A 14,188-nucleotide genomic window follows, 5' to 3' on the forward strand; every position below is an offset into this window, starting at 1 on the left:
ACGCGCCCGGTGTGCGCGCGCGCACGAGCAAAGGGTCGCGTCTCAATCCAGCGCTGTGGGCGAGTTCTCGGATAGAAGATCGGGTTTCTGAGGTAGCCGAAGCAGGGAGGAACCATTTGCCATCCAAGCTAGAAACGCTGATATTTTTTAACCATTACGTTACATTGTATGCATCCTAAATGTAAGAAAAGACCAGAGAGCTCTGCAACCAGCGTTGACGTAGTGGGTCGTATGTTTTTTGTTCTCAGCCGCTGTGACCATCTGTTCTACCTTGATGACCACCATTAACAAACAGTTGAAATCAATAGAAACAACAGGGCCTATCTGCTTATGCCTCAGTGTTATAAAGTAACCCCTGGCCGAGTGGCAGTCGGTCAGTATTCATCAGTGCCCCATAACAGATCACTCTGCCCAGCTTGATAGTTTAGTATATCAGTGTGGAGAGGAGATTTGCAGCAGTAGCCATGACTCCAGGCAACAGCAATCATTTTGATATTACAGGAATTGCAATAAAAAAGCTTTCCTTTGTCCTTATTCAGCTAATATTAGTCACACTACTCAGTTCCACAATGAAATTGCACCAGATCCAGATGTCAGTGTAGAACTTATATAATCCAAGTTAGCTCAGAGGTAAAACACTGATGTTGAAAGTACTGTTGTCATTTTTCCCCAAGTAACCTTGCTGGCATGACTGACCCCTCAGGCCCTCCCTGCAAATTGAATTTGTCAAAGTAGGAAGTGCAGTAAGGGCACAACTGGATTGAACTGGATTGTACCGAGATTTACTCTGATGCTGGAATGACATCATGGTGATGTTTCAGTAAAGGAGTCTTTCACACAAGAGGACAAACACAGGTCTTTTTCCAAATGGCATTCTAAGGCCCGTGGTCCTCATCCAAGTTAGTCTCATTGGGGCCAGACGTGATCTCGTAATGAGAACGTCTCGAAACCACCATGAGAAAATTTGAGCTAAATGTGGGTGGGACCATAGACTTGTTAGGGTGGGAAGAAACTGAGTGTGAAATTTGTTAACCAATCCAACACCTCATGATGCGTGTGCGGAGAACACATTACATAAAGTAAAAAAAAGCACTGGGCGTGTTCGAGATTAACTGTCTTGGTTTGTTAGTCTTGGCCTATCTCATTGAATCATGCATTGTACCAAGCCAGGTGGTGATCGGTCTGCGTAGCTAACAACAGCGTTTTGTTAACAGGATTGTTTTGCTTGTGCAATTGGCTGTACTTTAAAAAAGCATTGAAAAAAATTGGAAATTGGGTTTTGGAAGTGGCATACTTCCTTGTTTGCTGTGGATATCGCCACAATCCAACATCAAAAGTTGTCCTCAGACGTTTATTCTTGATACAAGATCATGTCTGGCCCCACAATACAACATCATACAAATTGTTAGTTGCTTTCAGCATGTCAAAATTCCACAATGAATGGACCAATAGTAATTATCCAAAATGACTTGGAATTAAATTGTCACAATCATTTTCATTAAAAGTTAAGATTGAGAATGCTTTTTCCTTCTCCTGTAAAGTTACCATTTTGGCGATATTTAATTATATCTATTAATATCTGATATCTATATTTTGTTTCCTGTAAAGTTACCATTTTGTCCCAGTAGTGAAAATATAGTCTTTGAAGCATGCATTTGTGACATGCTACTCAGTTCTACCCAGACTTGTGCTAAGTACAGGCTTTGCATGTACTGCACCTGGCAAAATTCTGTTAATTGCTAAAATTAAGATTAAGAAATTAATTAAGAAATGCATTTTAACTAACACATGAATGTCTTCTTCTTAACAATGGACTGCTGTAAACACATTCATCCACTCTGATTGGTTCCATGAACAGTTTTAAAGGGGTGGCTGAAGTGGCCAGTGCCATCCCAGAAATCTGACTGGACACCCCAGATGCCACCCCAAAATTTCAGACATTTCATTGACTTCCACCTCACTGGGTGGGCAGATGTTTGCGCCATTAAGAGGAGCGTTGTTTGTCCTCCCCTGAACTTCATACATTCACATTGCAAGTATGTCTTGTCTGTTCTGTTTCGCCGACAGCGAACCCCCCATCCCACCCCACAGAAACACACATCGCTCACACATTCACATTGCCTCCCTGCCACCCCTGGTAAAAAACTTTTAGATCCACCACTGATAGGTTCTAGCCCGTATCACAAGGAATTTTAGATAAGAAACTGTTTCGCGTCCCCATAGATTCAGGGTTGGCAAGACTCTGCACTAAATGTCAGCACTCCTTTAAACCCAAAAATGAGAAATGGGACACCTCATTGCCTCGCTGTTCTCACAGGCACACGCGAATGAGAACTGCAAGACTGCAAGTCTACTAACTAGGACAAGGCTGCAGTGCCATAGTCTTCTACAAAGAAAATACACTCTCACCATATACACATGTGGCCACAAATATACCTCTTGCCTGTGTGGCCTAAACAAAAAGCCAACAAATAACAGTGGATTCCAAATTCATCAGCCTAAAAATACACCCTCATAGTCATAAACCACATGTTATTCATAAAGATTATTTCCACATTTAAATGTATTTTGTGACTGACCCTTGTAATGACTTCTCTTGTGGCTTTGTACCTCGCCTGGTATTTTGCTTGGGATGTACACCAAATGTTCATACATTTTTTGTATGTGGATAAAACATGAAAGGACACTGGAATTTTGGGGCATATATAGTTTTGGAATTATGGCACTTTTTTGTCTTTGCCATTTAAAGTGTATATAACACTACCATGAAAGTGGGTAAAATGGACAAACGAAGTTGCACAAACATCTAAAGGAGTTGCTGCCAACTGTACAAAGGAATTCCTGGCTTTAAATGAAAGGAAGGGGAATTAGACCTACTGAAGTGTAAAAGCATGGTCTTGTTGAAGATAAAATAGCAACCGGGCATGATTACACACTGACTCTGTTTATTTCCACAGGTAGGCACTGTGAAGATTTGGTGAATGGCCAAAGGTAGGTAAAATAGATGGTGAAAAAAGTTTACATCCGTACTTGAAATCCAGTAAGAAAGCTGTTAAATCCCTCTCAAGAGTTGCAGGTGTTCAAAGCGCTGAAAAATGACCTTGAATAATTTAGCTAAGCTGTATTGTATTTCAGGTAGGGCTTTCTCACCGACTGTTTCCATCATTAAAAATGTACCACTGACCTGACTTCATACTTCTGCGGCAACCTGGTCTTTAACAGAGCCAAAGGTCGGCATTAGAGTGTACTCCATCAGATCACAGGGATTAAACTCTCAGAGTAAGCTGTTTTTTTCTTCTGTTTCTTGTGGAAATCAAACACAAGACAAATATCCTGAGCACAATATCATAAGTCTTATAATACCCAGCCTATTTAAAATGCAGAAAGTTTTCTTACTTAAAGCATTATGTTTACCACACATACGTGCACTCTGAGGAGCCTCTGTAGGGTTTCAGAAATGTATAGTGCTCTGCTTAAGAGTGGCTAACATGCACTTCTCTTATTGTACGTCTTGTTTTGTCCATTCAGTACATATATTGCTGCTGTTGGAACAAAACCTCTCCATTTTTCAGTTTTTATCATAGTTTGAAAATGCCTGTTTACATTGTGTGTAAATTGCATGATGAATTGTCCATTGAGTTACATTAAAAGTAAAGTAAGCTTTTTTTCTCCTGTAAAATTATCATTTTGGAGATATGAGGTTTTGTTTCCAACAACAGCGATATGTGTCTCACTGTAAGCAAAATGGCTGCATCTAGTGCAAGTTACCATTTTGTAGGCGTTGTAAATAACATATGCCTAAACTACAAAAAAAAGAAAAAAAAACACTACATGAAACAGACTCTGAGGTAAACTTTATCTTACGGTAACTAAAATGAATAAATGTTAAACCTTGTTTTTAAGATGCCAAACACCTCACTGACAATGACTATTGTTGAAGCAGAAGATGCAAAACATTGCAGTAGTTCAATCTCTTTGATTAATACTGTAGTTTGTTCTACAGCAGTTATTTTCTGGTTAATCTGACAAGGACTCTCATAGTGAAGTGAGAACTAGCCTTCTTTAACTGTATTTATGCTTAGTTCAGGAAGAACTGAGTTGGTCTATCACTGGTGGCCAAGAATGAATTGTTAGACAAAAATTCTTTTTGTATGGCATGGCAAGTACATGACTTGTGCAGTAAACTGTACCTCTTAAATATCGAAGAATGCTATAATATGACTAGTACATTAGCATACCTGCATAACATACAACGTTTTTTGTTCAGTGTGCTTATTTTATTGTTTTGCAAATCCTCACTAATGTTCCCATTCTGTAGCCACCATCAAAACATTAGTATCAGTAACATCTGCACTCTGGTTGAGGGGCGACGCCTTGCTCTACATGGGCCTGTCAGATATCTTATTGAATTGGGTTGGACCACCTTAAATTAATGACATTAATTGGTTTTATGACTAGTGACAACTAACTAACCTATCGCTTTTAACCCATAGCTTTTTGTGAGGTAGCTTTAAGAGCCACAAGGCACTTCAAACACCTGGTTCCTATCATCATTGTGAACAATTCTCACTTGGTAATTTTCTCTACAACTTTTCACACCAAACCATCTTGTATGAATTTGTTGACTTCAAAAGAAAATCTGAATATATATATATTCATATAGATATTCATGTAATATCTACAGTCAGGACCAAGAAAACACAGAACAAGATGTGTAATACTCTGTATTTTAAATGTAAAGATCAGATCCTCCTGATATTTGTATATGAGTAGAATAACAAATTCAAGTTGAGCTGAAAAGAAACCACATTTACAGAGCAGATTAGAAGAACCCAATAGACAACTTCAAGGCCTGGATGCCCAAAGGCAGACTTGATTCGACTTTTTAGAAGCGACTCTTATTGATTTTTGAAATACTATTTCCAGGTTCCTGTCAGTGAGCTAATACAACCGTATATTTAAGTAGATGCAGTTGATGGAGCTGAAAACAAGCTTTAATATGTGTGAATGCACAGTGTCCAGGGTCTTCAAATAGTGCATCTCTACACTTGCAGTTGGATATTTCTGAACACACCATCATATTCTGGTCAGAGGTGACAGAGTTTACTGTGAAGTATTATAGTGTATTAAAGTTCTTCAGATTTCATTTTGTCTTGTCTGGCCTGTCAATACCTGCTGTTAGTGTATAGAGGCACATTGCCTAGTCAGTGAAAGGTTAAGGCCTGAATGAAATGAAAGATATTCCCCTGTAATGTGTGATTCAGGTTTTGAAATCAAGTACTGCTTACTGCATTTTAAATGGCTTTCTAATATTTATCTTTCTAATGTTTAAAAATCTAATACTAACTGTGCCTCCCCTTACATTTGTTTAAAATACTTGATGCAAATATGTAAATCAGGCCCACTCCAATAAAATATATTAACATCAATTACAACATAATTTAATTTTACTCTTTTTTGGTAATAACTGAATGGGTGAAATATATTTTATTAATGTGAAGCCATTGTACATATCTGAATCAAATAAATTCAAGGTACCTTTGTGTCCAGTGTATGGACTACTAAAAATATTTCCTCTCTGGTGATCTCTTGTGCCAGCCATATACTTTAGCTTAATAAAAAATGTAGAAAGGAGTGGCCTAGTTTCTTCCACCAGGCTGTTAGAGTTTACGAGGGCCACATGGACAGGCTGCAAAGTACTAAGTCAACTGCACTGGCCACTCAGCCTAATCAGTTCTTAGTATCTAAGATAGTGACTTTTACTCTTGTATTATCTGTCCCAGGGAGAGTAAAATATAAAAATATTTTGTATGATATGAACGTTGTGTTGTATTAAACATTTAACAAAGCTTGAATGAAAAATGATGTATGATAAAACAGCTTAAAAACTGTTGATCAGACTATCTGAGAACTGTGTGGGCATGGCTAATGTACAACTTCATTGGCAGCACTCTGTCCAACACTCCTAGCCTGCTCCACCACTCATACAGAACTAAAATCATTATCCAACTTTTATCTGATGGTAACTGGACAAACAGTATGCAGACAGACGAATGGACGAACAAATTGACAGGAAAAGCCACGCATGAATGAAGGAACGGATGAACAAACTATGTTCGTGTATAGATGAACGAACGGGGAGTAGGTGGCTACAGACAGGTGGCCTAGCATGCTAGCTTTTAGTTATGCTGGGTTAGCTTTAGCTCGCTAAGGTTCTCTGAGACTCTGACTGTTTTGTGTGGGTGGGGCAAGAGACGTCAGTCTTGTGATTGGTCAGGGGAATGCTTGTGGAAGCGTTACCCAAGAGAGGAGAGAAATATGGTGAAATATTGTCATTTATTGGTCATTGGAACATTATTCATAGGGTATACTTAGAACATGTTTATGGGGTCTTTAAAGGATGTATATCAGTTGCATTTTGTAGAAATGGCAATTGTTATATGTAAAATGTTTATCTGTTGCACTGTGGCAGTGCTGTATAATTGTATTTCATTCCCTTTATATATTTGTCTTTGAGTGGAATAAAATTCAGCTGAGCTGGGGAGGAACCACATTTACAGAGCAGATTAACAGAGCCCTCTAGAGGTTCTTAGCATGCCACTACATTACAAAACAGCTAGTGAGCAAATCAAGGTGGATGATGGATTGTGCTTTATGTTATCACAGACCTTCAGTATACAAGACCCTTAATAAGATGTTCTTTACAGTGTGATTATCACCATCACCACCACCAACCCACCCACAAAAACAATTCGACATTGACATGATTTACATTTTTCAGGGCAGTGTCTCTACATTTACATATGAAAGTGTGACATCCCTGTAGACGCTGATTTGCTTGATCTGATTGAGCTCACGAATCCGATGCTTGAACTCAAGCAGGTGTGACTTGTTCACAGCCACTTTGAATTCAGTCTGAGTGCACAAGATCTTCATCTACAAAAAGAAAAAATGCAACATTGGTTAGTTCATCCCCAGATTACTTAAGAGGGCAGTAGGAAAGAACGCATATACAATATAAGTAGTAAAAAATACCGAAATAAATAAATAAGTAAGTAAATCTGGATCAACAGCAAAAAGAGTATTGCAGTTCACTGTCTTGAACTAAACTTAAAGTGAATCAGCATGTCCAAACATGGTACTCACCTCAAAAGGCTTCCCCTGGACAAAAGGGAATGAAGGAGCTGCTCTTTCCTCTTGACCCCACTGGTTCCCTATCATGCTGTTTCTCACTATCACCTGCTTCCCGTCCTCATTGAAGCGAGCGTTGAAATGAAAGGCTATGTCTTTATTTCTGCCCAGATCAACTGTAAACCTACCAATCAGAAACAGTGCATTCTAATTTCAGTATGTGACAAATATAAGCAGTGGTCACATGGGATTCAAAATGGGACCATCCTGCAGATGATTGCAAAAAGGAGCAATCCTCAAGGTGATACATCACAAAATGATCATTTCTTTGTGCATTTGTATGAATTGTTTTTCACTGGTTTGTAGAGATGCAGAATTGAACAGTTGTTCATTTTACCATAATGACCGGTCTTACAATTTAGCGTCGGGCTTGACATCCCCTTGGATAGTAATGAGCATCTTGTTGTAGACTCCACTGGGTAGAGCCAGGTCATATGGAACACTCTAGTGAAAAAGACACATTTCAAAACACAAGAATTTTGCTATTTTACTGCATGCTTCATTGTCCTTTCGTGCCAGTGAAGACTGAGGACGTTACAATGACACGCTGAAGAACATTTTAAATAATGACAAAAGCTATCTAAAACAACTAATGTGAAATTGAATCTCTCACCAGTGCTGGGACAGTTTGAGGGGCAGTTGGTGGGGCTGGTCCTGGCCAACCTGGTGCAGTGGGCTGGTTGGGTTGTCCAGGCCATGCTGGCTGGCCTGGCTGACCAGGCCAGTATGGCTGAGTTGGCATGCCTGGCTGTTGCCCTGGCCAGGTGGGCTGGCCTGGTTGCCCAGGCCAGGATGGGTTGGTGGGCTGCCCTGGCCATGTTGGCCCTCCAGACTGATTGCTCTGTGCTGTTCCACTATCAAGAGCATCTGCAAGCTGAGAAACAGCAGAAGGGAGAATTCCATGAAATGTATAGGAGCAGAAATGAGAAGCAAACAGATGTCTTCAATAAAAGAGAGCTTGTCCTCCCTCTCTTCTGTCACAGGACAGATACTGACCAGTAAGGGGGTTAAATCCCTTCCTCCAGACTATTTGATGTTAATCACTACATTGTTCTTGGTTGCTTCCCACTCAACATTTAAGAGTAGCTCAGTGTACTTGGTTGAAGTGTCTATGTTAGCTTTTACATGCTCCTTTTTGGCTTACAAATTACACTATCATCTTTCCCACTAAACAAGAACATGGTCTGTTTAACTCAGGAAGTCAAACTTGGGTCTGAGCTACTGAACCCAGCAAAGAAACTGTGCCTTAGTTGATTAAGCAGAATGGCAGCCCTTTGCATGGACTTTAAGAATGTGCTACTGTGGTTTAATATCCAAAGCGCTTATATTCTACAGGTTGGTGTAGAGCACTCTTTTCCAATCCTGGCCCTGGAGGCACACTGGGCTCCACATTTTAATGTTTTCCCTGCCCCAACACATCTTACCGAGTTAGTGTGTGTAGCTGTGTGAGAAAGGGAAAAAACTAAAATTGGAAATGCACTGTTCCTCCAGGACCATAGCCGAGAAACACTGGTATACAGCCTAATCCTGGACTGTATTTTCCTTTCAGTAGAGACTCTTCATTCTGAATGCTGTGTAGTCCAGGACTATACTTAATCCCTGAATAGAAAGATTACCCTATAGGTACTATTTAAACTAGGGAGGAGCTGGATGGTGAAATGTGGGTAGTACACAGAAGAACAGGTAGAGGCAGATATGTTTGTTTTGGAGTTCGAGGTGTGGTCTTTCTCCCAGCCTTCTGTCATTACATCCAGTAAATCAGTTTATGAAGATAAAAGGTCCACTTACATCCATGATATCTGAAAACACAGATCAATATTAAATTTCCCGTATGTATTAATCGTGGTTTTATTAATGAAGAATTTAACATTTTATGTAACAAGATGCCTGCGATGGACTGGCAACCTGTCCAGGGTGTATCCTGCCTTCCACCCAATGACAGCTGGGATAGGCTCCAGCACCCCACCGCGACCCAGAAGGATAAGCGGTTTAGATGATGGATGGATAGATGGATGTAACAAGCGTATATCATGCAAAAGTTTAGGGACAACTAGCTATTCAGATGTTTTAATACAAATATGTTACCTTTGTTGATTTGCAATAATTGGTCTCACTTTATTTGGGTAATAAACTATAGCTCTCTATAGATTACTTTACAGACTGTTAAACTATCTGGTGAAACCTAACAGAATCTCAGTGTTGGGGTTAAGTTTTGGACCAGGGTTAGGAGCTGGATGAGGCTTTGGTTTAACATTAGAGGAAATTGAGGTGGATTTAATAAATATTTAGCTAAATGCAAGTTATGCTTTTAAATGGCATCTAAAGGTACTATCCCAATGAAAGTATTACACCATAGTTTTACACAATCTAACCAGGTTTGTTCTAAAGAAAACAATCTCATGTTTAAACATCTGTGACAATGTTTGTGACAGTACCGCTTTGTGAATAATGCCAAACTTTATCTCTTTGTTGTTCTGTCACTATTCATCAGCACTCAAAACTTTTAGGCGTTTCAACCACCTTTTGACCAAAAGTTTTATTACGTGCTTTTAAACAGTACTCTGGAAAAGACAATTGTTCAATTATTTAGGCAAATTCTAATAGCAAGGAAGACTCTTTGATAAGCGTGAAGCATATATATATCCAAAGTATTAATAAACAGCTGTTTTATGCTAAACCTTTTGCAGGTACTTTTTCAGCAGAAGTGACAGCAAGAAAATCTAATTTTGAGAGAAAGTAAGGTGTTACCAAACTTTTGAGGGCCAGTGTCACGTTTAAATAATACATTTTCCATGAAAACAATGCAAGAAATCTAGGACTTCTGGTTCCCTTTGGATACATCTGATGTTCTACTTCAGGTGCCAAATATAAGACTATTAAATCCCACAGTGCTGAATGTATCATATTTGGATGACTCACATGTGAAAGACTACCCTCACCACACCCCTGTCTGTAGGGCTGAAGAATAATGGTCTCCAGAAATGGGAATCTAATCTAAGAAATCTTTAAAAAAAAGAAAAACCATCATTCTGAGAGGGTGGCCTTTTCCAATGTGTCTTGATTTTTTTTTTTTTTTCTCAAAAATAACCTTCATAACCTTTACCTCAACTTTGTAAATGTAGTAAGGACCATGGAATTTGCCACAGTTTGGGGAAAGGCACACTATTTTCTTGTAGTGTTGCATCGAAGCAGGATTTAATGCAAAAATACATGCAACTGATTGATATGTGATCTTCCTCAGATCTGCACTGAAACTATATCAGAACTAGACATCATGATGACCGGGCCTCGTTATGAACATTCTACTTCATGCATAATAACGTTATCACCAAAAATGTTGCATGTTGCAACAAATACTTCATCAGCAGCTTGGCGTTTGTAATTTTTATGCCCTTTCAAATTCTAAGCAGAATCTTTGTCTAATAAACAAAAATACACACACCTGTATTAGCAAATGCTCAAAACCCTCTACAGTTGAACAGAACTGCAAGTCAGAGCTTGTCAGAATTTTGAATGTTCAGACAGGTCCTAATCAGCCAATAACTGAAAAGACTAACAAACTGAAGAGAATTTTACTTTTCTACAAAAATGTATACCTACACAAAGCTTTACTTTCTTCTACATCTATTTATGTATGCAAATATGTCTTAATATAACACAGCTTCATATTTGCCTCAGGCAAAGGAAACCGATCCTGTTACAGCTTCATGTCTCTTCAACGTCAGTAACATCAACACAATATTCAGCTGCATTCACAGCACCTTTGTCAACAGTTTTGACAAAGAAGAGAGTAACAGAGGGCAAAAAATAGACAGTTACCTGTTTCTTGATGAGATCTAGCACTGAAATGTAGTTCCCAGGTGGAGAAGGCTGTCAGAAAGGAATTTTGGGTGGGGTTTATTTATACCTTCTCAGTCCCCCACAGTCCCTCCCCCATTCTCTCACACTTCCCTGAAGAGGCCGCACCCTCTCAGCACCTCATCAACTTCGCCCATGGCTCTCTCTAGCAAACACCAGCAAATCCAAATGTTCAGCTGGCCTACCAAACCTGTTTGTGATTGCTATGGAGTAATATTTTCTATTCATATTAGCTCTTTTGGCTTTCCAGGACTGTTTTTGAGGAATCTAATGCAGGTTGTGGGTGCTTGGGTAATATTAGGTTGCTTGAAAGAGTGTTCTTTTGACATGCATGCTCTTACCTAATTGGCTCAGCATAGGTGTGACCACTTTAAGGAATGTAGGAGGGTCTGTGCGTGGCTGACATCCTCTAGCTTCCTTTGTAATTTTGTATTTTTATTATTATTTGGACAACCTTAGAAACAGTAATGTAGTAGCAGCAAGAGGCATTGTGTTGTCATGACAACTAGCAGTGGTTTGGAAGGGGTTTGTGGTTGAAAACATGTTCTTACATGGCAAGCCATCATTATTATATGTTTGTTCTTGCGCGGTATAATCAGGCTGGATACTGACACTAGCATTCATCACACATGCTACACAGACCTACTGTGTTACAAACCTCAATTATTTCCATTCTGGTACATAAAGTTGTTTAAGGGTGCTAAAAATATGCTAAATATAACTCTAAATATACACAAACTACTCGTAATTGTAGCAAAGTCTTCCCTCTCCCAAGGAAACTCCTCATTGATTGGGCTTTTTTTGCTCTAGCTCCACTCTGGCACTGCCCTTAAAAAACAAAAGCACCTGCCTCTCTTTGGACACTTTAGAACTCTTCTATATACCAGACTTATTAGTCTTTTGTATTTCTGGTTTCTTTGTGTTGTCTGCTTGCATATATTGAATTAGCATATATAAACTCATCCTGCTGCTTGTGTCTCCTATTAATTTGTCCAAGTCAGTTTTACTGAAACTTTAACATATGTTTGAGAACTATTTATCAAGACTTTGATTTGAATCTTTTTTTGAAATTGAAATTTGACCTCAGATCATACAGTGCAGGACACTCCCAGAAAAAAAAAACTGTACCTGACAGTGTACAAACGCTATTACTGCAGTGGTGCCCTCAAGGGTATATCTTTAGTACATATAGTTAGGGAATACAACATATTGTTCATGATAGGCCTCTTAACAGTAGTCATCAGTTATCATTGGCTAATCTGAACACTTCTGTTCAATGACAGGCCATTTTTTAACTTGTCCCTTATTCACTATTGTAGGTTCATTGTCACATCTTTATTTATTATTCATATTGCTCTTGTTGTGGTATTGCTTTGCTATCCAGTGTCAACCAGAGGAGGATAGGTACCTTTTAAGGTTTGTTCCTTTTGCTCTAGGGGGTTTTCCAAGCCATCGTTGCCCTTTGCTTGCTCAACTGGGGCTTGGACCTAGATTTTATGTGTATCTACTTTGTGACAACACCCAGTGTAAAAAGTGACAGTTAAAAAACTTGAACATAATTGTACCATATTCCATTGCACTTACTTTTCAAATTGCATTAACTCCATACACCAGTGGTCACCAACCCTGCTCCTTGAGATCTACCTTCCTGCAGAGTCTTGTTCAAACCACAATTTGTCACACCTGCTCCACTAATTAACTTCTTCAGAAGTCCCTGATTGGCTGGATCAGATGCGTTGGTGTAGGTAAAGGGTGCACAGCATGTTAGATGCAGGTTGAAACTAAACTCTGTAGGAAAGTAGATCTCCAGGAGGAGGGTCGGTGACAACCGCCATGCACCTTGTGTTCACTCTAGCCTTTTTATTTTATTTCTCTATTACCATAGTTTTCTATACTAAAATTATGAAAAGGTACAAATATGTTCTTTCCCCCTAGGAAAGTGAATATAGTGTGCCTTTAAAATGTATTTAAGGTATATAATTGGACTTTAAGGACCATGTTGTGCCTTTGAGGGTATGTTGTTTTTTGTACCTTGGGGGAGTAAAGTTTACCCAGATAGTACCTTTTTTTCTGAGAGTATGTGGAAATAAATTTGTTGCTTAACATGTTGTTAAAATGTAGTCCACAAAAAGAAAAAGCATGCCTGAATGAGAATGTTCTCTCTATGAATTAATGACTTTTGTAAAAAGAAGATTGTAGTTTCTTATGAAATTCAGTTTATACTTTTATGTTCATTGTGTAAACAACAGAAATAAAAAACTTTATTCTGATCATATGCATACAGAGTTTGTATTAGCATTTATGCTGAATTAACTGCTTAAAGCTAAAACATTATCATTTTATAAAAACATTAGAAATGTTTTTATAAAATCGTTTTTTTAAAGTTATTTTTATGTTGTTTTGTATGTATCTTGGCCTATAGATGATTTAATTATGGGTTGATAAAACATATCACCCTGTCAACATTGTGCATTGTAAAACAGGAGAGTCTTTGTACAGGAGCTGAGGGTCATAGAGGTCTATTGTCATGATTACACAGTATGAGAACACATCAATCCACGCCTGTGAAAACTGGACACGCCCTCAGCATGTGACCTGTCACACACATTCACATGGATACAGGCTACACAAACATGGTTGATGACACATCTGGTTTGATGACTGAGTTGTCTTTTAAATTGTAGATTGTGAGTGACCTCCACTCCACATTCATTTACAACCCCTATACTGAAAGGTATATGTGTACATAAACACGCTGGTACCAGTTGAAAAAGCTAAAGTATCATTTCAAATTAATACTAGACATCTGTCTTCCTAAGTGTATTTCATACAGTGTGCTCTTGTTTATGCATAAATATGGGGAAAATTTTGAGCCAATAAAGTTCTTTTAATTTGATATATGTGTGTGAATGTAGAGAGGCTGTTCTGATCACATCAAAGTTACCTTGAAAACTTTAAAACGTGGTCCTTTTGTTGTTGTTAATAATATTCACAAAATATATATTAACAAGTCAATTATTAACCTATATGATAGTGTTGTTCAAGATATGTCACTTACCATTTAAAAAGTCAGACGTCACATGGCCAATAGCAGTCTGGACAGTGTGGGCTATTAAAAATAAATACATTGTACACAAAT

General features: G+C 38.6%; 1 protein-coding gene across 2 annotated transcripts; it reads right to left on the reverse strand.

The window, feature by feature from the left end:
• Positions 1-6,322: 6,322 nt before the first annotated feature.
• lgals3b (lectin, galactoside binding soluble 3b) lies at positions 6,323-12,681 on the reverse strand. Of its 2 annotated transcripts, none has more exons than XM_036593982.1 (6): positions 12,634-12,681; positions 8,980-8,990; positions 7,805-8,065; positions 7,547-7,635; positions 7,147-7,315; positions 6,323-6,936 (listed from the first exon to the last, which is right to left on the reverse strand). In XM_036593982.1, the coding sequence occupies exons 2-6, from the start codon at positions 8,983-8,985 to the stop codon at positions 6,778-6,780; spliced, it is 684 nt and encodes a 227-aa protein (XP_036449875.1). In that variant the 5' UTR covers positions 8,986-8,990; positions 12,634-12,681; the 3' UTR covers positions 6,323-6,777. The 2 variants fall into 2 exon arrangements, with proteins under 2 accessions (XP_036449875.1, XP_036449874.1); XM_036593981.1 differs by lacking the exon at positions 12,634-12,681 and adding an exon at positions 11,011-11,109.
• Positions 12,682-14,188: the final 1,507 nt, after the last annotated feature.

The sequence above is a fragment of the Colossoma macropomum genome, unplaced genomic scaffold, assembly GCF_904425465.1.
Source record: "Colossoma macropomum unplaced genomic scaffold, Colossoma_macropomum, whole genome shotgun sequence".
NCBI lineage: Eukaryota > Metazoa > Chordata > Actinopteri > Characiformes > Serrasalmidae > Colossoma > Colossoma macropomum.